The following is a 23,990-nucleotide window of genomic DNA, read 5'->3' as shown; positions in this document are numbered from 1 at the left end:
TTCACCATGTGGCATGGCAGGAAGCCTGATTTGAGTTACCTCCACACATTTGGTGCACCAGCATGGGTGCATATCCCTACACAACTCAGGCGTAAAGGGCAACATAGAGCTAAACAATTATTCTTCGTTGGTTACCAAGCTAACCATAGGGCATATAGATTTTGGGAGAAAGGCACATCTAAGGTGTTATGTAGTGCTAATGCCCAATTTCTAGAGCACGTAGGATGGGATAAGTTAGAGCAGGATAGCAATAACGAGGTGGTTATTGAATCATACAGAAATCCCATTAAGTATCCCTATCACTTTAAGAAAGAAGTAAAGCAAGAAGTACAGGAAGAAGTAGAGCCCCTAGAGGAAGAAATAACAGAGGATGAGGAACAGGTAGTAACTCAACCAAGCCCAGTAATACCCAGAAGGACTACACGTATTTCTAGACCGCCTGATAGATACCAGGCTAACACAGTGTGCCAGGAAAATAGAATCCCAAATACTGTGGATGAGATTAAAAGATATCCTTCTAAAGAGAAAGAAAAATGGTATGCAGCAATTAATAAAGAATTGAAGTCTTTGAAGGATATGAAAGTGTATGAAAACGTGAGATTACCTAGTAATGAAAAACCCATTGGCTGCAAATGGATTTTTAAAATAAAAACAGATAAGGATGGAAACACGATCCATAAGGCAAGGTTAGTAGCCCAAGGCTTTAGACAAAGTGCAAAAGACTATGATGAAGTATTTGCACCTAGTCTGAAAGCAGCAACTTTAAGGGCAGCATTAGTGTGGGCAGCAAGCAAGCAATATATAGTTAACCATCTTGATGTGGAAACTGCTTATTTGCATGCTCCACTAAGACATACTGTTTATATGAAAAGGCCTAATGGATTTAAGGATGACAATGACAATGATAATGATTGTTGGTTATTAAAGAAGAGCCTTTATGGTCTTAAACAATCGGGCTATGAATGGAACCAGTATATTGTAAAGGAACTGAACAATATAGGGTTTAAAGCTGGTTTAGCCGACCCATGTCTATTTAAGAGAGAAAAGAATGGGAAAATATCATTATTATTGTTGTTTACTGATGATATTGCTCTGATAACTAAGACTAATGATGAAGCAAATGAAATAATAACATCATTAGCCAAGAAAATAAAAATCAAGCAATTAGGTGAGATAAAGAGATATCTAGGTTTGAATATATTGAGAACACAGAAAGGTTATAAGATATCTCAGGAAGATAAGATATCGAAATTGCTAATAGATTATAAGATGGAACTTTGTAAGCCTGCAAAGACTCCAATGAGTCAGGATATTTGCAAAATGGATACACAAAGTCCCAAGTGTGATAAGAAACTATATCAATCTTTGATTGGTAGCTTATCATATATTAGCAATTGGTCAAGGCCAGATATTGTTTTTAGTATTAATCAGCTGGCACGACATAATAATGACCCGCTTCAATGTCACTGGATAGCATTGAAAAGAATATTAAGATATCTTAAAGGAACATTACACCATGCACTGTATTTAGAACCAGAAGGTGATCTCATATTGAGTGCTTATGCAGATGCTAGTTTTGCAGCAGATAGAGATACTAGAAAGTCGACTTCAGGAACAGCCATAATGCTAGGTAAGACATTAATAGGCTGGAAGTCAATAAGGCAACAGCATATAAGTTTGTCTACTATGGAGGCAGAATTCTCCTGTTTATCTTTATTGTGTACTGAGTTAATTATGTACAAACAAATGTTGAAGGATATGGGTATAACTGTAGATTACCCTATAGTTGTACATGAAGATAATCAGGCAGCAATTCAAATGGCCACTAATATTGCAGTTAAAACGAGAAGTAAACATACAGATTTGAGGTATCTTAATGTAAGACAGTCTGTACTGAGTAAATTGATACAGCTGGAGTACTGCATGTCGGAGGACAATATAGCTGATCATTTTACTAAAACCCAAGGTGCCATTAAGCATCTAGAGAGTTGTGAAAAATATGGGTTAAGAATGTAAAGGCATTACATATTTATGTCACCCAAAAGGGGAGAATGTTGGGTATATGGATACACCAACCAGGTTTGGGTTGAATAAATATGTAAACCTAGGATTAAGTGTCTATGTAGCTTTAAGCACAAGAAACTGCAATGTCATTGTGGGTGCGGTTGCAGGCAGTAATAAAGGTAGGAAGGGAAACGTAATACCCCGGCTTCTGGATGCACCTGGTTACTGTTCCTGGTCTGCTGCCTGCTGGAACGTCTATCTGCTTGCTTTTGATGGCTACTGTGCCAGATACCATTTCACCTGAACACAAGGACTGTTTGTTAGGTGAGCTGAGGATTCAGCGTTGTCCTTGAGAGAAAGGTATCGGAAGGAGAAGATATTCAAGCAGATAAGAACATTGTACTGACTGTTAATTGACTTGATAACTGGATAGATATACTGGATACTGACATATGGACTGAATGACACTTCTTAATCTCTGTGTGTATTAAATAACTATTTTTAAAACCACAAACAGTGTTTTTGTCTCCAGTGTGTGTATACTCTTGGGCCCACTCTCTCTCTCATTTGCCTGCCTGGCTTGACTGCTGCTGCATACTCTGCTTGGGGGTTTATCCCCAAACACTAACAGAATTGCCGCCTTCTTTGCTACTCTGGGCACAAGGAGCAAACAACCAGAAGCTACTAGCGACCCATTCCCCAGCCCTTGTGGGTTTCTCACCCATTTGATGGAGACTGTTAATTGTACGTGGTCCACAAAATGGAACAATACCGAAGCCTCCCAAGCAACCTAAAGAAAAAAAATTCCGGTTTCTACTGCCCAGATTCAATTCTTCCTGAAGATCAACCACCTTTGGGGAATAGCATCAGCCCTCTTGAAATAGGCCTTCAGGCTTTGGAAAACAGAGGAAAGACACCAAATTTTCTCCTACCTTGTTGAGCAACTTTAGCCGTGAAAGAACATCTTTGTTGATATAAAGTCTCTGTCTTACAAAATACGCCAGAGTCTCTCTCCTGGGATCATCCCTGGGAAGAACCAAGGAGCTTGAAATGCCCACATCTGCTGCTACCTCTCCATTTGGGTCTATGTAGAGTTTAATGTCCGAAATATTGACAAACTCATTCTTCTCCAGGAAAGGGTGGAACTAGAATGGGAACATGCAGCAATTTTAAAAGCAGAAAACTTTGTTCCTTATCCCAGATGCTTTTTCACATTTGAATCTTTCTTCTGTAGTTGTCTAATTTACAGACATGCTTCATTATGAACATAGGTGTTGACACTATCTTACAAGTGAAGGAAAACGGTTCACAAAATTTTTTGATTGTATTCCAACTATATAGATTTTGACAAAATATAGTTGAACAGAAAAAAGGAGATTTATGAACTCCCTGAAAACAACAGGTTGGTTATCAGAAACATGGATTTGTCAAGAAGAAAATTGTCAGGGTAATCCTCTCCCAGGAAGCCCAGACACAAAACCTGAGCTAGGCCCATTTCGCTGTAATGCTGCACTGACAGGATTTTGGGAGTCAGAAAGTACAAATCTCCCACCGACCCCTTTTTTATGCAGCTGTAGGTGTCCTCCTCTTATCTGGTTCTTCCCCAGGCAGAATCTCTCCTCTACCCCCCAAAAGTCATTCCCTCATATCACTGCCCTTTCTAAATGGATTGTACGAAAGGTGGGAATATAACTTACATGCTCTATGCAAGTCATCCTCACATATTATTTCATTTCCTAAATACATTATGGAAATACTGTTGATATAATTGGATCTCAGGAAATAGTAACAAACAATTTTGTGATGTGATCAGAAACCCAGTTGCAAACTTATATACATAGCTCCCACCTGCAAGCCATGAGGAGGATCATGGTAATTTCTTCTTGAGTAGACCTCGCTTTTCCCTGATCCTCTCCTCCCTGCGTGACCTTGGATGGATAGGGGATGGGCCTGGATCCTCCTCTGACTGCTCAGCTGAACTCTGCCCTTCCCCAGCCTCCTCCACCACCTCTGAAGCCACACTCCCACTCCCTGTGGGCTGTTCCTCCTCTTCCTCAAAATCAGTCTCCACCAGGGGCATGACACTATCCCCCCTCTGTGGTAATATATCTTCATCATATTCTGCAAGTCCTCGTACAGTTTGCATAAGATCTGGGGATTCACAAATGCTCCTCATGAGGGCAGTAGTGTCTTTATGATGGGAGTTTGATCCTGTTTGGGTCTGCAAAGCTTAGATGGGCCAGGAATATCGGTCAGAGTTCACAGTACCCAGCCGAGCCATTCCCATGAGACTTTTGGTGCCTGGATATTCTCACGGGAACTTTATCACTTTGCTGAGGCCCGGCTGAGATAATACTGCTGAGGTAATGTTGAGGTAATTGTTTTGATTTTGTACTTGCATTTTCTTAAATAAATACTGCTACCCGAGTTCTCTCGGGGCTGGCATTTGCTCAGACGTTTCCCTGCGTCTCTCATTTTTCAAATGTCAGACCACCACACCCCTCCCCACAGGGCCCCCTCCTGCAGGACAAGGTGGACGAGGACATTGAGGAAACCGAGCATGAAAGTCCTGGACCAAACGAGGAGCATGAACATCAATGGCATTGACCCAGGTGAAGTCCTCTGGTCCATAACCTTTCCATGCCACCAAATACCGAAATCAGTCCCGCAACTGGCCTGAATCTCAGATGCTATCCACTTTGTACTCCTCCTCTCCCAGAGGAGCTACTGGAGCAGGCAGTGATGGAACTGGTCTATGCGGACTGTCGGCCGAGGCAGGGACTAACAGGAACAATGAAAAACAGGATGGATACACATGGAGAGACAATAAGCCACAGGATTGATTACTACCTCGACCGGAAAAGGTCCCAAGTAATGGTGATCGAGCTGATTCGATGGTCGCGTCATTGGTAAATATCAAGTAGAGAGCCAAACCCGATCACTGACCACTAAAGGTGGAATATCACGATGATGTCAGTCTGGCTTGGCTCTCTCTAGTTGATCATGGACCATGTGGTGTACGGCTTTTAACTCCTGCAAAAACGTGTCCACTGCCGGAACTGGGGAATCAGATGGGGCTTAAGGGAAAAGTCATGGATGAAACCCATAGTTAGCAAAGAAAAGGGACATGGGTGGATGCATGTTGAGCATTGTTATAAATGAATTCTGCCACTGGCAGCACTTCCACCCAATTGTCTTGTTGAGTATTGCTGAAACAGTGGAGATACTGCTCCAAAATAGCATTCACTCTCTCTGTGCCCCCATCAGTTTTGGGGTGATGAGCAGATGACAGACACACCTGAACCTGCAGTTTCGTGAATAGGGTCTGCCAGAAGCATGCCGTAAATTGTACCCCCCCCAATCTGATACCCTGCAGTCTGGTAACCCATGTAACCGGAAAACATGGGAGATAAACAATTGAGCTGTTATCTTGGCCGATGGAAGACCTGAACACGGAATAACATGGCCATTTTAGTCAACATATCCACCACCAACAAAATGGTTGTATGGTGGTAATTCAATGATGAAATCCAATGAAACTGCCACCCATGGTCATTCTAGTGTGGGCAAGGGCTGCAAGACACCAGGAGATGCACCAGGAGCATACTTGGCTCGGAGACAGATCCCACAGGATGCCACATATCCCAACACATTATGTTTAAGTCTCGGCCACCAAAATGTCCTAGAGATGAGGTGCATTGTTTTGAACACCCCAAAGTGTCCTGCCGCCAGACTATCATGATATTGACATAGGATAAGGCCATGAAGAGGACCTCCAGGCACATAAATGCGATCATGGAACCGCAACAGGTCCCCAATATACACCCAAAGAGTCTCCTGTCTCCCACTCTCATCCAATTCTCGACGTTGAGCTGCCACAAATGGTTCCTGCCGCTGCACCTCCTGAATCCTCACTCAAAGGTCCACAGGTTTCTCAGTGGCCGCAAACTTCTTCAACGGAATCACCGTCCGGGGCAAGATTTTATCCTCCCTTCAGGTATACTCAGGCTTCTGAGATAGGGCATCAGTGCATTGATTCCCTCCACTCGGAACATAGATCACCCGAAAATTGAATCGAGCAAAGAATAAGGACCATCTCGCCTGATGCTGGTTCAATGTCTGAGTTGTATGTAGGTGTTCCAAATTGCGATGATCCATCTGAACCTTGATTTGGTGATGAGTCCCCTCCAGGTGGTGCCGCCATGTCTCAAAAGCGACCTTAACTGCCAATATCTCCTTGTCCCAAATCATATAGTTGTGCTCTGGAGCCGACAACTTCTGGGAATAATAAGCACATGGGAACAAGGTGCCTGTGGGAGCATAGGCCTGGAGGAGCACTGCACCAACAGCCACATCGGAAGCATCTGTTTCCACCACGAATGGCTGGCCTGGATCAGGGTGTTTGAGGATAGGCTCAGAAGCAAAGGCTACTTTCAATGCCTCAAAAGCTGCCTGCTCCTCAGCACCCCAATGGAACTTCTCCTCCTTCTTGAGCAGATTAGAAAGGGGAGCAGTCAAGGCAGCAAAGCAGGGAATAAATGTGCGGTAGTAGTTTGCAAACCCCAACAGTCGTTTCACATCCTTAACCTGCTGTGGAGGTTCCCACTCCTGCAATGATTGAATTTTTTCCAGGTCCATTTCCACCCCAGCAGGTGAAATATGATGTCCCAAGAAATCAATCATGATTTGTGCAAACTGACACTTCTCATGTTTAGCAAACAGGCGGTTATCACGCAAACGTTGTGACACCAGCCGCACATGCTGCCAATGTTCCTGCAGGGAGTCTGAATAAATCAAAATGTCATCTAAATAAATGACCATGAATTGATCCAACAAATCATGGAAAACATTGTGCATGAAATGCATGAACACAGCTGGGGCATTGGTTAATCCAAAAGGCATCATGGTATACTCAAAATGCCCTTACCTTGTCCGGAAAGCTGTTTTCCACTCATCCCCTGCATGAATGTGAACCAGATTGTAGGCACCATGCAACTCTAACTTCATAAAGATCTTAGCTTGACGAAGCTGCTCAATCAGTTCAGGGATGAGGGGAAGTGGGTACTGATTCCTCACTGTTCAACTTGCGGTAATTACAACACAAATGTAGCTCCCCCAATTTCTTTTTCACAAAAAGCGCCAGTGCAGCCAATGGGGAGGTAGAAGGCCAGATAAACCCTTTCCGAAGGTTCTTGTCAATAAAATCCCACAACACGGCCAACTCCGGTTCCGACAGGGAATATATCTGACCCACCGGCAATTTTGCATCGGGCAACAAGTTGATTGGACAGGCATACACCCGATGCGGAGGCAACTGATCTGCCTCCTTCTCCCCAAACACATCAGCAAAGTCCACCAACTCTGCAGGTAGATCCAGGTCCACAGGCATAGCCATACTCCCTGCACAGGAGTGCAAGCAATGGTTGGCACACTTCCTATCAAGGAGCTGCACAGCTCTAGATGACCAGACAATCTGTGGATCATGGGCCTGTAGCCACTCCAAACACAGCACCACCGGAAAATGAGGCACTGCGGCAACATAAAACACGGTTTCCTCCACATGCTGCCCAATACACATGCAAAGGGGTTTGGTTGCATCAACCACAGGTCCCGAATGAAGGGGAGGACCATCAATCCTCACCACCATTACTGGTAGGGATGCCTGTTGCTGAGGAATGAACCACCGCTTGACAAAATGAGCATCCATGAAATTGGCTGTGGCCCCTGAATTGACCAAAGCTGGGATCTCCACCACTCCCACGCCAGGCACAAACACACTTGCTGGCAGCACAAGATGCTTCACCAAGAGTGACTGTGGTGGAGATGTCAAAAATGTCAAAGGTGGTGAGGGTGGCAAAGTTGGTGAAGATGGCGGGCCTATGGACTTTACACCCCGACCTGCACCTCGCCCATAGGCCGAGCGATGCTTGTTTCCCGCCACCATAGGTATCGCTGCTGTGGATGTCTTAACAGGACACTTGGCTGCAAAATAGCCTTGATTGCCACAATAGAGGCATAAACCATCACAACGACGTCTATTCTTTTCTACTTGAGTCAGGCGAGGGCGGCCAGCCTCCAACTGCATGGGTTCCTCCAAAGGCATTTCCACCAAAGGTGCCATCTTGCTGCAAACATTTACGGTCTCTGTCCATTGTCACACCCGTCGCTGCTGAAATCTAGCATCGACGCAAAGACACAAATGCATGAGCTCATGAAGGGTGTGAGGGCATTCAGTGCATGCCAACACATCCAGGAGCCCCGACGACAAACCCTCCTGGAACTGGTCTAATAGTGCTGCCTCATTCCATTGTACATCCTGAGCAACCATCTGAAAACTAGCAATATAATCCATGAGTGAGCCACGCCTCTGCTTCAACTCTCTGAAATGTCTGTTTTCTGTTTGGCTTCGAACAGGGTCCTCAAACATGGCCTGAAACTGACGGCAAAACTCATTCGTAATTGTCCAACACCTGGTTGGGCTGGGTCAGCAGAAGCATCACCCAACGTGCTGCAGAGCCTGACAACAAACTAATCAAAACCCCCACCTTATCCCGGTCAGTGGGAAAGTCCTCAGGCTGAAGGCTCATGTAAAGCTGGCACTGCCCAAAAAATGCTGGAAACTGGGCCAGTGAACCATCAAATTTATCTGGCACTGCCACTGGTCATTTTCAGCATGGCTGGGTAGCTTGCATTTGTGTCACTTGTGCAGTCAAAAGAGCCACATGCTTGATTAACTGGGCAATCTCTCCTCTGAGCTGATCCATGGTCACCCCACAAAAAAGCAAAAATAAGTTGAAGGGGTGGCTGGAGTCAAAATGTGATGACCTGTAGTCTCTCAAAATAACCCAAAACCCAAAACATATATTAAAGTCCGGTAAGCCCTTCAACTTAACTTCACTGTTTTATTTGTCACAGTTTAAAGTCACAAAAGTAACTAATGAGGCAAACAGGAAACCAAAACAAACCTCACTGAAGAGAGTTCCAAAGAAAGCCAAGATAACTAATTAAAAAATCCAGAAAAATAACTGAGAAAAGTCCATGGGAAGAACGCCAACAAGGATAAACCTCTTTCAAGTTGAACACTAAAACTGACTCCTGCAAATTCTAACTACACAGTTGCAAACTTATATACATAGCTCCCACCTGCAAGCCACAAGGAGGATCATGGTAATCTCCTCTTAAGTAGACCTCACTTTTCTCTGATCCTCTCCTCCCTGCGTGACCTAGGATGGAAAAGGGATGAGCCTGGATCCTCCTCTGATTGCTCAGCTGGCTTCTGCCCTTCCCCAGCCTCCTCCACCACCTCTGGAGCCACACTCCCACTCCCTGTAGGCTGTTCCTCTTCTTCCTCAGAGTCAGTCTCCACCAGGGGCATGACACCCAGTTAAGTGAGGGGTGGATGGCATGATAATTAAGTGGATAAAAACTGATTTAAAAATGGTACTGAAATAATTTTTAGCTTTTTTAAATCTTTGTCATCAAAGTGGGAAGATATAACATTTTGTCATAATTCATCAATTTTTCTATGTTGTCATTAATATAATAGAGTTGATAAATCACTATCATACAAGATTTATAACAATTATCAGGCAAACGTACTTTGATCTTATTTAAACATTACCAAATTTCCAGAAAAATATTTCTGATTTCCTCCCAGAAACAACTATTTGACTAAAAAGCAGTAGAAAAATATCTGGGTTTTAGGATTTGATAAATTATAGTGACTCATATAAGAACATTAATGATGCACTGGATGAAGGATTGTGCCAAGCTTGATAAGTACGTAAGGGAGCCAGTTTGCTCTACTGGTTAAACCCCAAAAATGGAAAGCAAGAGGCTTGTGAGTTCAAGTCCCCCCTTGATCATAAAAGCCATCTGGGGTGATTTTGGGCCAGCCATTCTCTCAAAGCCCAACTCACCTCACAGGGTTGTTGTTGTGGGGAAAATGAACACAACTACTCCTTGGTGCTTATCCTGGGACCTTACTCCTTGTTTACTCCTCTGTAAAGAGTGCAATCCAAATTCCAGGAGAAATATTTCAGGTAGTGCATCCCAAATGTAGCACTAAGGAGGGAGGCTGAAGTAGCCAAAATAGAAACAGATGCATAGATTTACATTTTTGCACCTTATTTAAAACTCCTCTTTCCCCTACAGGTTTCAGTTCTCTCATTACAGGAGACAGTTTTGAATCAGGACCATCTTACAAGTTTGGGTCCATCTTACAAAACCTCCTGCACCTGGGCGTCTCCAGGGAAGGGCTTTTAATGATGGAGGATGAGTTAATGCACTTAGTGAACTCAAACAAGGGATCAAAGATCTGGAAATCCAACAAGATGGGGTTGCTCCTGCCAAGAATGTTTATTTGAGCAGCCAAACTCCCCCCTTTAGAGCAACAAGATATTTATATCGAATAACCACCCCAAAAGTCCAAAGGGAATTAACCTCCGAGAGCTGCAACGGAGTTCCCAGAGCAGTTTCAGGGGGCCGATACAAAGAAAGAGCGCCTGAGCTGAGACTGGGGCCCTGTGGACAAGGGGTGACTCGAACTGCAGCTCATGGCCTGCTATGTTGCATCCCCTATCAGGACTCAGAGATTCACTTTGTGACGCCTCTCCCAATAAAATATCCCAAAAGGACTCAGATTAATGGATCCCTCTTGGGACCCCATACCTGCCACGGCTGCAGCCTTGGAGCCCCCAACCTCTTTTCTCCCTCCTTCCTTCCTCTCCTCGATCTGGAGGAATAGGCAGCATTCATGGCCTGGGACAGAGTCTGAATGACACTGTACCACTGATAGTAAGTTATGATCCGTTTCCTGTTCCTTTCCTCCTGGGTCTCCAGTGGGGCTTTCTGGGTGCATCTTCTCTGGCCTTTGACAGAAAAGACGTGCTTGGAAAGAGAACAGCGAAAATAATGATCTTGATACTGATCTTCTACAAAGAAATGAGGTTCAAAGGCAGCATCCACTGGCATTTTTTTTTGCAGATAACCAAAGTTCCAATTAGATTCAAATTAGCAGATAAAACATTTCAATCTAAGTTATAGGGCAGTATTATATGCTATTTTTGAATACTGAAACTGCTTTCTCAGCTTCTATATCCCAAATTCTTTGTGGGGCATTTTTTCAGCTTCTTCTCCAGATGTACAGGAGACTAAGAGACCACAACTCCTAACACAAATTGTCAGTTGTACAATCCAATAAGTCTTTAATTGAAATTTTGCCTGTTTTGGGACTCGCTTTAATTTTAAACCAATAATTATGTACCCTGAATTTATACAAAGTAGAAATGTTATAAATTCATAACTTACTGTATCTCTGAGGGCAGGAGCTGAACTCCTTTTATCCACTCCAAAGATACTCTTCAGATCCTGTGATCTCAATAATTTTTTATACATAGACAGGACTCTTGCCAACTTGATTCCAATTGGATAAGGCAGATATTATTGATATGTGAAAATGAATATGCTAATGGAGGACCTCAAAACCTGGATAGTTTTTCAATAGTTGAATATTCAGTAGAAAATCCCCTATAGGGATCTTATGGTTCTTCAGGCCTTTAATGGTGAATGTGAAGATGAACATAATAGACTAAAACATAGTTTATATGTTCCCTAATATTCTGAAAAACAGCTCTTGAATTCTATGAAGATATTGGATATGTTGTTCATCCCCACCACCCCACTCACCTTACTAGATAGAGAAAAATACACACAAACCTGTGGGACTTTGTAAGTGGCTACAAATGTTGACATTTGGATGGAGATGGCCCTTCTAGCTGCATCAATCAGAGCCAAGAGGTTCTCCTTCCTCCCACAGCCGTAGTTGGGGACATTGGATTCTCCAGTGGAAAGAATGCCCAGCAAGGCATCTGAAGTGCAGAAAGGACTCATATAGTTGTCATGGATGTTATAGCCAAGGGTGAGATTGTGAAGGAGCTGGGAATTCTTGTGGACCATTTGAATAGTAAAAATTAATTGTAGGACAGTTTCAAAACCAGAAATGTCCCTATTGTAAAAATAATGTTCATGTTATAGTCAACAGCAACAGCAAATACTTTTAAAATATATAATCCTTCACAAACCTGTTAAACCTTAGGCCAACATTGATCCAAATCCAATGTTCAATTATGCAACCATGGAAATGAGCTGAGAGAGGCAACTACAATTGTTTCAATTGTTACTTAAACAAAGGTCATTATTCAAGTGATGAACTCAGGATTGAACTGAGAAAGGAAAATCAGCTGGATTTCCTTCAGGTTTTTTTTCAACCCCATCTTTAGATGTTAATCTCTTCCACAAAGGAAGGCAAAAGAGGGAAGCCATGGAAATAAAACTCATTCAGGAAATTAGACAGGTCCTACAGTACAAAAATAAGTGACATAAGTAGAAAAGAAGGAGAGTGTTAGAATTGCACATGGAGGGAGTGCAACTCCATCACCCTGCATGACTTACGAAGGAGAAGGTATGGAAGGAGGGCTGTTGAAGGGCAACATTATAGGCGACACATATGTTGCAGTTGTGACCACACCAATGAGATGGTCTCCAGGCCTGTAAAAGCTCCATGGATTGTAGCCATCCTGGTGCTCCAAACTCAATGGGCATTTCCTTCTCAGCTTCCCACAGACTGATGGGGACACCACCAGCAGCAGAAGCAGAAGCAGGAGGTCCATCATTCATGGCATTAATCAATCCACTTCCTGTTTCTAACACAAACAACAGGAACAGTTGGAAAAATGCAAAGACTCTGAGAAGTGCCAGTGGCTTTCCTGATCTAAATAGAGAAACACTCAGTTTCATCTGCAAAGGAGAGAAAGGTGCAATCAAGAGCAGAGCCTGCACCTGTCCCAAAACTTGGTCCCAGAGAGCTTCACCCAAGGAATTTATCCTTTTCTGATACAAGATCCTTTGCATGTGGCTTCAATCTGATGTCTACATCGAAGTCTAAAACTGGAGATATAGCATCACAGGTCTCAAAGGCCCAGATGGTCATAATTACAGTGAGAAGCAACTTCTCCTCTTGGAATCCTGAACTTTTTTCGGGCTCCATCTGCAGAGGAGAGGCTGGAATAAAACATGTTAGTAAAAATTACAGATATACCCCTGGGATCATTGTTCTGTTTCGGCTGTGGTCCTTCCTTCCTGTCAGGGCAAGTCCAGAAAGTGATGCTGGAGAAGAGAGTTCAACACCCAGGGAATTGACTTCTGCTGTCCTTCAACATGGCCTCTTGTCTCCAGAGATTGCTGGGGAAAGTCATTCAGAGTATGGAGTTTGGTGCCACTTCAAGTTAATGCCATTTAACTCGTGTTGCCTGTCTTCTAATGACAATCGTCACCCTTTGTCTCTGCCCAAGGTTAAGAGTAGACCCTGTTTGGAATTCTGTTTTATGTTATAATCCCATATATTGATCTTAATTGCAGCCGGTTTTAAAATTGCTTGTGCCTGAAGTGAAATTTCATTTCCCATCTTTTCTAGCAATATTAATTTTGGGATAAGAGCTCATTAAGAAGCAGGAAATTGACAACTTGTGGACTAGATCATTGCGTAAATAGGGGGAAAATTATAGAATGGATGGAAATTTTTATTTTTATTTTCTTGTCATTCCTGAGTTATCTTACCATGTTCCTATAATACACCAAGATTCTTTATATTTTGATGTTTCTTAGTTTTTTTAAATAAAGAATGGACTTTCTATCCATCCATCCATCCATCCATCTATCCATTAAATTTACTGGCCACCCATCTTATCACAGGGAAACCCTACAAAGATGGTGGTGATGCTCACAGTGTGGTGGATGGTGCAACCTGATTTCTAGTGACATGATTTCTGGAGATCTGGTGGCTCTTCCTCTGTTGTGGGTGTTAGATCTGGGAGGATGGTTCAAGAACGGAGGCAAGACTCAGATAGTAACAACAGCTCTTTATTAGTGACTTCAGATCTGAGCAACTGATCCCAGCCGCAGCAGCCCCTTATATAGGGCTGGCTGCAGCTAGGCAGCCAATGAAGGCGATTTGAGTTTACCGCTCTTGGCAGGGCCAATCGTGGCAGCCCGTTTACTGGCCAATCGCATCAGTCTATGGCGACCAATCATGATCGGCTATCAGCGGCCCAATCAGGTTTGCAGGCTTCCAGCCTGCTAGTCCGGAACACCCCTCCCCACTTGGTTCCATTTAAGGGGTGGAGTACTATAGTCTCGCAGGTAGGCAGGTCTTCGCACCTGTCTACCTGACTTATGCAATTCCAATTGTCCCTGTTCAAATCCGGGTTCAGATGGACTGCTTGCTGGGTCAAACAGGAACAGTGAACCGGTGCCATGGTCAGGGCTCTCCTCTGGTGCCCCCGGGGTGATAGAGTCCTCAGCTTCGTTGCTACTGCCATGGCTCCCGGGGCTCGCTGAACCTGCCTGGCTGCTGCTTCTTGGCAAAGCGTTTGTCTGTCCAGGCTCAGCTGCAGCTGGTGAGTGTTTCAAACTATGGTGCGGTGATCTCGATGTTAGTTCAGAATAAACAGGTGTTGGTTCTAATTCTGAGTTCATGGCTTCCCCTCCCCCCCTGGTGTCAAAGTTAGGGTCAGGGTTGGAAGATGTGGTTAGTCTGGAGCAGAGCTGGTCAATATGGCATTTCCAGGTTCTGCCATCAGTGGTGAGTAGACGGTAGGAGCGGGGACCCGTAACTTGAGTTACTTGGGCAGGAATCCAGAGGGGATTCCCAGAAAATTTTTTCGCAAATACAAGGTCTCCTACCTTGAAGGCACAGTGCTTGCTGCTGGAACCCAGGGGCTTTTCCAGGGTGTAGGCAGGGTGCAAACGGTCTAGAGGTGATCTGAGTTTCCTGGCCATCAGGAGTTCAGCTGGGCTTTTGTTGGTCGTGCTGTTTGGTGTGATATGTTGCAGGAGCAGCATTCTAGTGACTTTGTCGTGGATGTTGCCTTGATCCATTTTCTGCAGGGTTTTCTTTGTAAACTGAACCATTCGTTCAGCCCTACCATTCGCCGCAGGATGAGCCGGCAATGTGAGTGCGTGTGAGTGAGATGCCCCGTTCTGCTAAATACTGTTCAAAGGCTAAGGCAGTAAATTGGGGCCCATTGTCAGAGACCAGGACATCTGGTAACCCGTGTGTGGCGAAAAGTCTATTCAGTTTTTTAATGACCGCCTCCGTAGTGGTTGCTTTCATTTTATTGACCTCAAGCCAGTTTGAGTAGGCATCAACAGTTATTAAGAAGGTGTGGCCTCTCGTAGGTCCCGCAAAGTCAATATGAATGCGAGACCAAGGCCCCCTGGGTGTTTCCCATTCTGTTGGTGGGGCTTTAGGTGGAGCTGAGTGGTTTTCCTGGCATTTGTTACAAGAGGCGACCCAGGTTTCGATTTGTTTATCTATACCTGGCCACCAGGCGTAACTTCTTGCTAGCGCTTTCATGCGTACGATGCCTGGGTGTCCATCGTGTAGCATTTGCAAGACCCTTTTTTGCAACTTAGTTGGTACAACAACTCGGTCTCCCCACAAAACGCACCCTTTTTGTGAAAAAAGTTCTGTTTGTCTGTTTTTAAACGGCTTAAACATTTCCTTAGTGTCGTAATCTGGCCATCCCCCCTCCACCCAGCCAAGAACTCGTACCAAACAAGAGTCTCTTTTGGTTTCCAACGCAATGTCTTGTGCTGTTAGTGGAGGTGATGGCATTGTCTCTATCTGCAGTACGCGGAGTGTGGGAGCTGGGTCTTCCTGTGGTGAGAGGTTTAAGGCATCTGTGTGGGGAATAGATTTCCCCAGGCGGTACTTTAATTGATAGTCGTAGGCAGCGAGAAATTCCGACCATCGCGTCATTCTGGGGGAGAGAATGTGTGGGGTAGATTTGTCACCCGCCAGGATCCCAAGTAGTGGCTTATGATCCATTATAATAGAAAACGGTCTCCCATAAACATATTCATGAAAACTTTTTATTGCAGTGACAATAGCAAGGGCTTCCTTATCTAATTGGCTATAGTTTCTTTCTGTTTTGATAGAGTTCGTGAAAAAAATGCAATTGGTGCTTCTGAGCCGTTTGGTAGGACGTGGCTCAGGATGGCCCCACCCCAAATGGTGAGGCGTCACACGTGACAGTCAAAGGTAGTGTCTCGTTATACTGAATTAGTACTGCCTTTGAGGTAAGGAGGTCTTTTACTTGCTGGAAGGCGTGTTCCTCCCGCCGTCCCCAATTCCAGGATGCCCTTTTATCGAGTAGTCTATGGAGGGGCTCAGCAACCGTCGCCTTCTGGGGTAGGAAGATGTTATAAAAGTTAATAAGTCCCAGGAAGGCTTGGAGGTTGGTTTTGTTTTTAGGTCTTGGGGTGTTTTTGATAGCTGCCATTTTTTTTTTCTGTGGGGTGGATTCCCTGCTTGTCAAGAAGGTAGCCAAGAAACTCCACCCTTTCTGTGCAAAGCTGGCACTTTTCCTTCTTAACCTTGAGGCCAGCGTTTTTGAACCTCTGTAGGACCGTTCTGAGACGTTTTTCTAATTGGTGTTTTGTGGGTGCTGCTATTAATACGTCATCAAAATAGGGCACGACCCCTTTTATCCCTTGTAATAGTCTCTCCATCAGGCTTTGAAAGATGCCTGGGGCTACGCTTACACCAAACTGGAGTCTGTTGCATTTGAATGCACCACGATGTGTGACTATAGTTTGGGCTTCTGCAGTCTCGGGATCAACTGGTAGCTGTTGATACACTTGGGCCAGATCTAATTTTGTGAATATTTTGCCATATTTTTGTTGAACAACTGGCACTGGGTAGGCGCTCTGCTGTAGCGCGTGATTGAGGGTGGCCTTGTAGTCACCGCAGATTCTTATGGACCCGTCAGGTTTTATGGGGGTGACAATTGGTGTCTCCCATCAGGCATGGTCAATAGGTTCTAACACGTCTTGCGCAATTAATTTGTCCAGTTGCTCGTCAATTTTGGATTTAAGAGCAAAGGGAACTCAGCGTGGCTTTAGACGAATGGGTGCTATGTCGGGGCGAAGATTAAATGAAATGGGGGACCCCTTGTACTTGCCTAGGCTTTTGTTGAACACTTCTCAGAAATCATGGACGAGAGCCGCCTCCCAGTCATTGTCTTCAGTATGATGGATGCCAGCCACTCCGATTCCTAGTGGCGCGAACCACTGAAGACCCAATAGACTTGGCCGATCTCGGTCTACGATGGTGAGTGGTAGAATTGCCTTATGTCCCTTGAACGAGACCTGCACATGGCGGGTACCTGCGACTGGAATCCGGTTGCCTTGGTAGTCTTTTAGTATGATTCTCTGACTACTGAGGTCTTGGCGTCGGATGTTGGGGACTAGCTGCTTGAGTGTTCTCCGGGATACCATGGATAGTGATGACCCAGAGTCGACTTCCATGTTGCACGGTTTGTTTTCAATCATGACCTCTACTCGGATCTTTTTAGCATCAAGTGATGAAGCGTGGCCGATGATGATGGTTTGATGAGCCTCCTCTCGTCTGGGGGCATTGTTAAACCTTCGGGGTCTGCTGTACCGGTTCCACTCGTTGCTAGGGTGGTCCCTCTGCATGGTGGCGTTGCCATAGTTTCTCTTTGGGCTGCTCCCTCTCCGTCTGGGGCTGGAATTTCTCTTGTTTCTGCATACCTTCGCGATGTGTCCCCGTTTCTCACAAAAACGGCATATGGCATCTAAGAATCTGCATTCGGATTGGGGATGGTTTCCCCCGCATCTGGCGCATTGGTAGTTGGCTTTGCGACCCCGCTGGTCCCATTGCTCATGTTCTGACCGGAGCCTGTGAACTTCTTCTTCCTCGCTATCTGAGGATGACTCGACGTCTTTGTGATGGGTGGTTGATGTGTACTTGTCTGGAGGTTTCCCAGCATCATTGGTGGGTTGGCGGTTGGTCCCGCTGGTTCGACGCATTCGTGCTGCCAATTTATGAGTGGCTTTGGCTGCTGTGGCGTCTGCTATGGCATCTGCAAGCGAGATGTCTCCCTTGGCCATGATCTTGCTCTGAGTGGTTGGGTCTCTGAGGCCAAGGACGATGCAATCTCTCATGGCTTCCTCGAGGTTGGCGAAGCCACACAAGCCACCCAGGTTCCTCAGGTCTGCCACAAAATCCCCAATGCTCTCACCTTCACGTTAGTCCCTCTGATAAAAATCATGCCTCCGAATGAGAGTTGGTACTGCTGGGGTGTAATGGTTGCGCAGGATGGGAGCAAGGGTGTCCCAATCCCTCGTTTTAACTTCAGCTGGTTTCGCTAGTGCTTTAGCCATCTTAAAAACGGCTGATCCACAATGGGTTAGAAAAACGGCTCGTTTCTTGCTGGGTGTGGCATCTTTGAGGTTGTTGGACTCCAGGAACATTTGAAATCTGTCCATGTATGAGTCCCAGTCCTCGCTAGCTGGATCGAATGGTGCGGGTGGTATAGCGCTGCTGGCCATGTCGCCATCGTTGCGCTCTGTCAGCCACGTGCTCCTTCAGCTAGCTCAATTTAATAGCTTCTGTTGCCTCCACATCCCATCCTCGTCACCAGTGTTATATCTGGGAGGACGGTTCAAGAACGGAGGCAAGACTCAGACAGCAACTAAAGCTCTTTATTTGTGACTTCAGGTCTGAGCAACTAAACCCAGCCACAGCAGCCCCTTTTATAGGGCTGGCTGTGGCTAGGCAGCCAATGAAGGCGATTTGAGTTTGCCGCTCTTGGCAGGGCCAATCGCGGCAGCCCGTTTACTAGCCAATCGCATCAGTCTATGGCGACCAATCACGATCGGCTTTCAGCGGGCCAATCAGATTTGTAGGCTACGAGCCTGCTAGTCCAGAACAGAAAGAATAGCTAATAACTGGAATTAATGAAATTAATGAAAGTTTTAAAAGGGAAAAAGGGAAAAGAAAGGGTGGAACGTGGAAACAGAACTGAGCCTGCCATTTAATGGCAAAGGGAAAATTTCAGTGACTCTTTGAAAAGTCTTTTTAAAATTGGAATTTGAAAGGAAACAAAAGGAATTCCATTATAATAAAATAAAAACCCTGAAAAGTGAAATACTAGAATATTACAAGGGAAAAAGGATACATGAAGAAATTGCCCTGGGATTATTTGGTGACTTTGGGAAAAAGTTGGAAAAGAAATCAACAGAAGGAAGCTGGAAACAAAGATTTATGGACACTGACTGTTGAAATTTAATATAAAGGACGCTGGTTGCAATAAACTACTAGACAATTGGATTGGACATAAATATTAAAGAAAGGAAAATAAAAGAAGTAGTGTACAAAATGGGAGAAATGTGTGTGGAAATAAAAATTGGAACAACAAAATAGGAAGGAAATGATGAAAGAAAGCTTGGAGATGTACAGCATTATACTACAAAAATTAGAAATGGTAATGCAGATTAAAGAAGAACAAAGAGAAACCGAGGGGGAGGAGTGAAATAAAGAGGAAACCAGCCCTAAAGAACAAGTGGAACAACATTAAAACAAGAAAAAAAGAATTAAAGTTAAAAATTTGAGGTTTGATGTAATAATTAAAGGGGGAATTGTTTGGAAAATTAAAGAAAGGAAAAGGAAACAGCAGAAGTGGGAATTACAGAGGAGAAATCAAGAGAGGGAGGGGGATAAAATAAATAATTGGAATAAGAAATGGAGAGAAATTATAAAGGAAAAAAGGGGAATTAAGAGAAAGGACCAGAAAATGATGGGAAGTGGAAAGCAAACAACAATGAAAAAAAATTATATAGTCAGGAGAATGAGAGACAATGGATAGGAGAAGAAGAGGAAGGGGGATTCTGCAAGGTAACGTGTCGTGATATATAAGAAGATAGATTTAAAAATGGAAAAGAATGGAACTGATATTTTTCTTTTAAGGATTATTGTTAAACCAGACATAGATTTAATTGAAATAGATATGGAAATGGGAATTTACTGTAAGAATATTAATTTATATTTAATAAAGCAGTGAATAAAGTTAAAATGCAGAATTGTAATGGAAAGACTATTATCAGTTTCCAAAATTGAATAAATATTTTTGAAATAGATGATTTAGAATGTAATTGAGAAAAAAAATACCATGCGGAATCTCATACACACACACACACACACACATATACATAAATACATGTGTGATATGTAGTAGTTAGATTGTTATTAATGTAGAATGTGATAATTAAAAAATGACAGTACTATGGTAAAACTTTATAATGATTTTAAAGGGAATAAATTGGGGGAGTGGATAAGGCAAAGGGGTGGCAAGCTCGAATTGACAATTAAAGGGGACATCTGGTAATTAGAATTAGGATGGAACCTATTGAACACTGAATGGAATAATAGCATGTGATGAAATTGCAAATGTGACAGATAAAAGTAAATATATGTACTGAATATAGAAATGAAATAAGAACCTTAGATAATACTGTAAAACAAGATATGAGAATATTTAAGGAAAAATGAAATAAGTTATATGAATTGGAATTGGATAAGTGTAATGAATATAAGAATATTTGAGAATATTTAAAGGAAAATGGAATAAGTAATAATACGATATGAAATTGGACATGAAAGATGAATTATTAAAACAAAAGAAAGGGAGGCAGGGGAACATGGGATATGGGTTTCTGCATCCCCAGGTCTCAAAGAAGGAGGTTGAAAGAGGATTTTGTACGTCTGCAACATGAAGCTCCTGAGTTTGAAGATTGCTGCTTGAAAGAGTCTTCTGAAACCAGGGTTTATATCCTTCCTTCCTCTCCCTTTTTTCTCTTTCCCTCCCTCCCTCCTTCCATGTATTTAACTATCCATTCATATATCTCATTCACTTTCTCCATTCTCCCCTGTTATAGCTCAGAAATAATGGGAGGCCACACCAGAGAGTTACAAGAACACACTTTATTCAGGGAATAAAGGGGGCTGTCGCGTCTGCATACTAACACGCAGACCTGCTCAGCGAACAGCAACTGGCTCGAACTAGCAACCGGCTTTTATAGCCGGCTGTCGAAGGGAGCCAGCCAATGGGAGCGGCAAATGCCCTCGCGGTATGGACGGACCTGGTTGGGAACTTGTATCAGCCCCAAGGACATAACACCCCTTCCCCCCAGATACGAGCATGAATAGTCCTTTAAATATGCTGGTGGTCTATGCGGGCGCCCGGACCGGCGCAATTCTGGCGAGTCACTAAGTGGCACAGAGTTCAGGGAATCAGGAATGGGATTTGCCGGAGAGTAGGATTGTTCTGGGGCCTGGCTAGGTGCCTGGGAGCAGTCACAGTCCTCGGGTAGGGTTGTCAAGCAGTCATTGTCCCGCAACCCGGCGGTATCGTTGGTCGGTAAGGGTGGAGTCTCTGGCGGATGGTCCCGGTCTACCGTCCACTCCCCCGGCTCGGTCGGTGATGACTGGCCCCTCTGGTGGTCCCAGCTCGGATTCTGGTGCGGTACTTGGAGAGTTACTGGAGTCCATGGGTCAGCGTTGGCATGGCCGCTCTGGCGCCTTCTAATCTGGTCCAGATGCCTACGCCAAATGCGCCCGTCCTCCAGTTGGATTCGGTACGATCTCGGACCGGTGATGGCCACGATCTTCCCAGGTACCCATAGCGGATCGCCGGCATAGTTCCTGACAAACACTTGGTCCTGCAATACAAAACCTCTGACCCTACTGTCAGAACCGATTGGCATGTCAGGGCAATAGTGGGGATGCAGTCTATCTAACACTGTCCTTAGGCGTCTGCCCATCAGTAGCTCGGCAGGAGATTTGTTAGTAACTGTACATGGGGTCGAGTGTTGGCTTAAAAGGAAACGGGAGAGTCTGGAGTGCCAGTCTTCTTGATTGAATCTGGCCAACGCCTCTTTTGCAGACCTAACGGCTCTCTCCGCCAACCCATTGCTAGCGGGATGAAAGGGGGCCGTTAGGATGTGCCGGATGCCCAGGTTGGCGACATACCGGCTGAATTCTGTAGATGTAAATTGGGGGCCATTGTCTGAGACTATGGTGTCAGGCAGCCCATGTGTAACAAATAAGTGGGTCAGAGCCTGGGCGACTGCTCGGGTGGTGGTCGTGGGTAGGAGGGCTACATCGATCCATTTGGAAAACGAATCCACGACCACCAAGAAGGTCTTGCCATGGAATGGCCCGGCCAAGTCAATGTGCAACTGGGACCACGGTGCGTTGGCACTTTCCCATTTGGTTGGGGTGGTGATTGGTGGTGCTGGTCTAGATTCCTGACAGGGACGGCAAGAGCTTACCCATTTGGCGATCTCATCGTCCATGCCCGGCCACCAGACGTAACTCCGAGCCAACGCTTTCATCCGGACAATGCCAGGGTGCCCTTCGTGTAGCGCCTTCAGGACGGATGTGCGCAGGGGGTTTGGGATGACAACTCTGGTCCCCCATAGTAGGCAGCCCTGTAAACTGGAAAGTTCTTGCTGACGGGTTTTAAACCGTGAGAATTCAGTTGAGAGGTTAGTGCCCGGCCACCCCCTCCGTACCCAGTCCAGAACCTGGGCGATAAGTTTGTCTTTTTTGGAGTGGAGGGCGATGTCGCCTGCGGTGACTGGAATGTTGAACTCGCTGACATCGAAGATGGCATGGACCGGGTCCGGGTCCTCCACGGGGGCTGGCAATGGGCAGCGGCTGAGGGCGTCGGCGTGACTAAGGTTTTTTCCTGGGCGGTGAACGAGCTTGTACGAGTAAGCCGCCAGGAATAGGGTCCACCTAGTCATCCTGGGTGACAAGACTTGAGGTGTTTGTTTTTCACCTGAGAGTAGCCCCAACAGTGGTTTGTGATCTGTGATAAGTTCGAATTTGTGACCAAAAAGAAATTCATGGAATTTTTTAACCGCAGCGACGGCGGCTAGGGCTTCTTTGTCAATTTGGCTGTAATTATGCTCGGTTGGTGAAAAGGTTCTGGAAAAGAATGCGATTGGAGCTTCGGAGCCGTTGGGAAGTCTGTGGCTTAAGACAGCCCCAATCCCGAAAGGTGAGGCGTCTGCGGCTAAGACTAGAGGAAGGCACTGGTTGAATTGTATTAGTACAGCGTCTGAGGTGAGCAGCGATTTGACTGCCTTAAAGGCGTATTCCTCTTTGGGTCCCCAATGCCATGGAGTGTTTTTGTCTAGAAGTCTATGCAATGGTTCGGCTACTGACGCTTTGTGGGGTAGGAACGACGCATAGAAGTTTAGCAAGCCCAGGAAAGCCTGTAGTTCTGATTTGGTGGAAGGAGTGGGTGCCTCGTGAATTGCTTTAACTTTAGATTCCACCGGGTGGATGCCAGAGGCGTCTATTTTATACCCAAGAAAGTCCACCTGCTTAGTGGCGATGGCACACTTCTCCCTTTTTAGTTTGAGGCCATGCTGCCTGAACCTATCCAACACCGCTCTGACTCTGTGGAAAAGTTGGGGTCTGTCCCTGGCTGAAACTAAAATGTCATCAAAGTACGGAACCACGCCAGGGAGGCCCTGCAGTATCCGTTCCATCAATGACTGAAAAATGCCTGGGGCTACGCTAATGCCAAATTGGAGGCACTTGCATCGGAATGCCCCTCTGTGAGTGACAATAGTTTGTAATTCGGCCGTTTGGCTGTCAACAGGAAATTGCTGATACGCCTGTGACATATCCAATTTGGCGAATATAGTACCAGGCTCAAATGTGTGGAGTAAGTGTTGGATTACTGGAACTGGGTAAGCGCTAACCTGTAGGTAGCGGTTAATTGTGGTCTTATAATCAGAACAAATTCTTAAACTGCCGTCTTTTTTTAGGGGTGTGACAATTGGGGTCTCCCACTTAGCAAAATCTGTGGGCTCAATCACCCCCTGTTTGAGCAATGTGTCCAGTTCCGCGTCCAGTTTAGGGCGAAGTGCAAATGGCACTCTACGTGGTTTTAAATGGACGAGAACTGCTTGGGGGTCCACTGAAAAAGAAATGGGTGTGCCATTGTAACAACCTAATTCATTGCTGAACATGTCAGCGTAGTCAGTAAATAGGGAGTCGATATCGGAAGTTGAGACAGCATGAACTCCCGTTAAGCTAAGGCCGA

At 44.9% G+C, this 23,990-nt stretch overlaps 2 protein-coding genes across 5 annotated transcripts in view; one reads left to right on the top strand and one right to left on the bottom strand.

The window, feature by feature from the left end:
- LOC148123664 (vomeronasal type-2 receptor 26-like) overlaps positions 1 to 13,259 on the bottom strand; it is a 147,864-nt gene extending 134,605 nt beyond the window's left edge. For 2 of the 4 annotated variants that reach the window (XM_087919105.1, XM_087919108.1), the window contains exon 1: positions 12,457 to 13,259. In XM_087919105.1, coding sequence (XP_087775231.1) covers positions 12,457 to 12,677 — 221 coding nt within the window. In that variant the 5' untranslated portion in view covers positions 12,678 to 13,259. The remainder of the gene's footprint in view (positions 1 to 12,456) is intronic. The other 2 variants (XM_087919107.1, XM_087919106.1) reach the window with 2 other exon arrangements.
- Positions 1 to 23,990, top strand: part of LOC148123655 (vomeronasal type-2 receptor 26-like) — a 247,112-nt gene that overhangs the window by 10,798 nt on the left and 212,324 nt on the right. The window lies entirely within an intron of this gene.

This window comes from Pseudonaja textilis, unplaced genomic scaffold (assembly GCF_049901715.1).
Source record: "Pseudonaja textilis isolate UNSWEBS1 unplaced genomic scaffold, rPseTex1.2 PTEXSCF26, whole genome shotgun sequence".
Taxonomy (NCBI): Eukaryota; Metazoa; Chordata; class Lepidosauria; order Squamata; family Elapidae; genus Pseudonaja; species Pseudonaja textilis.
Note: the sequence above shows the minus strand (reverse complement) of the source record. Positions and strands in the feature narration are given on the sequence as shown.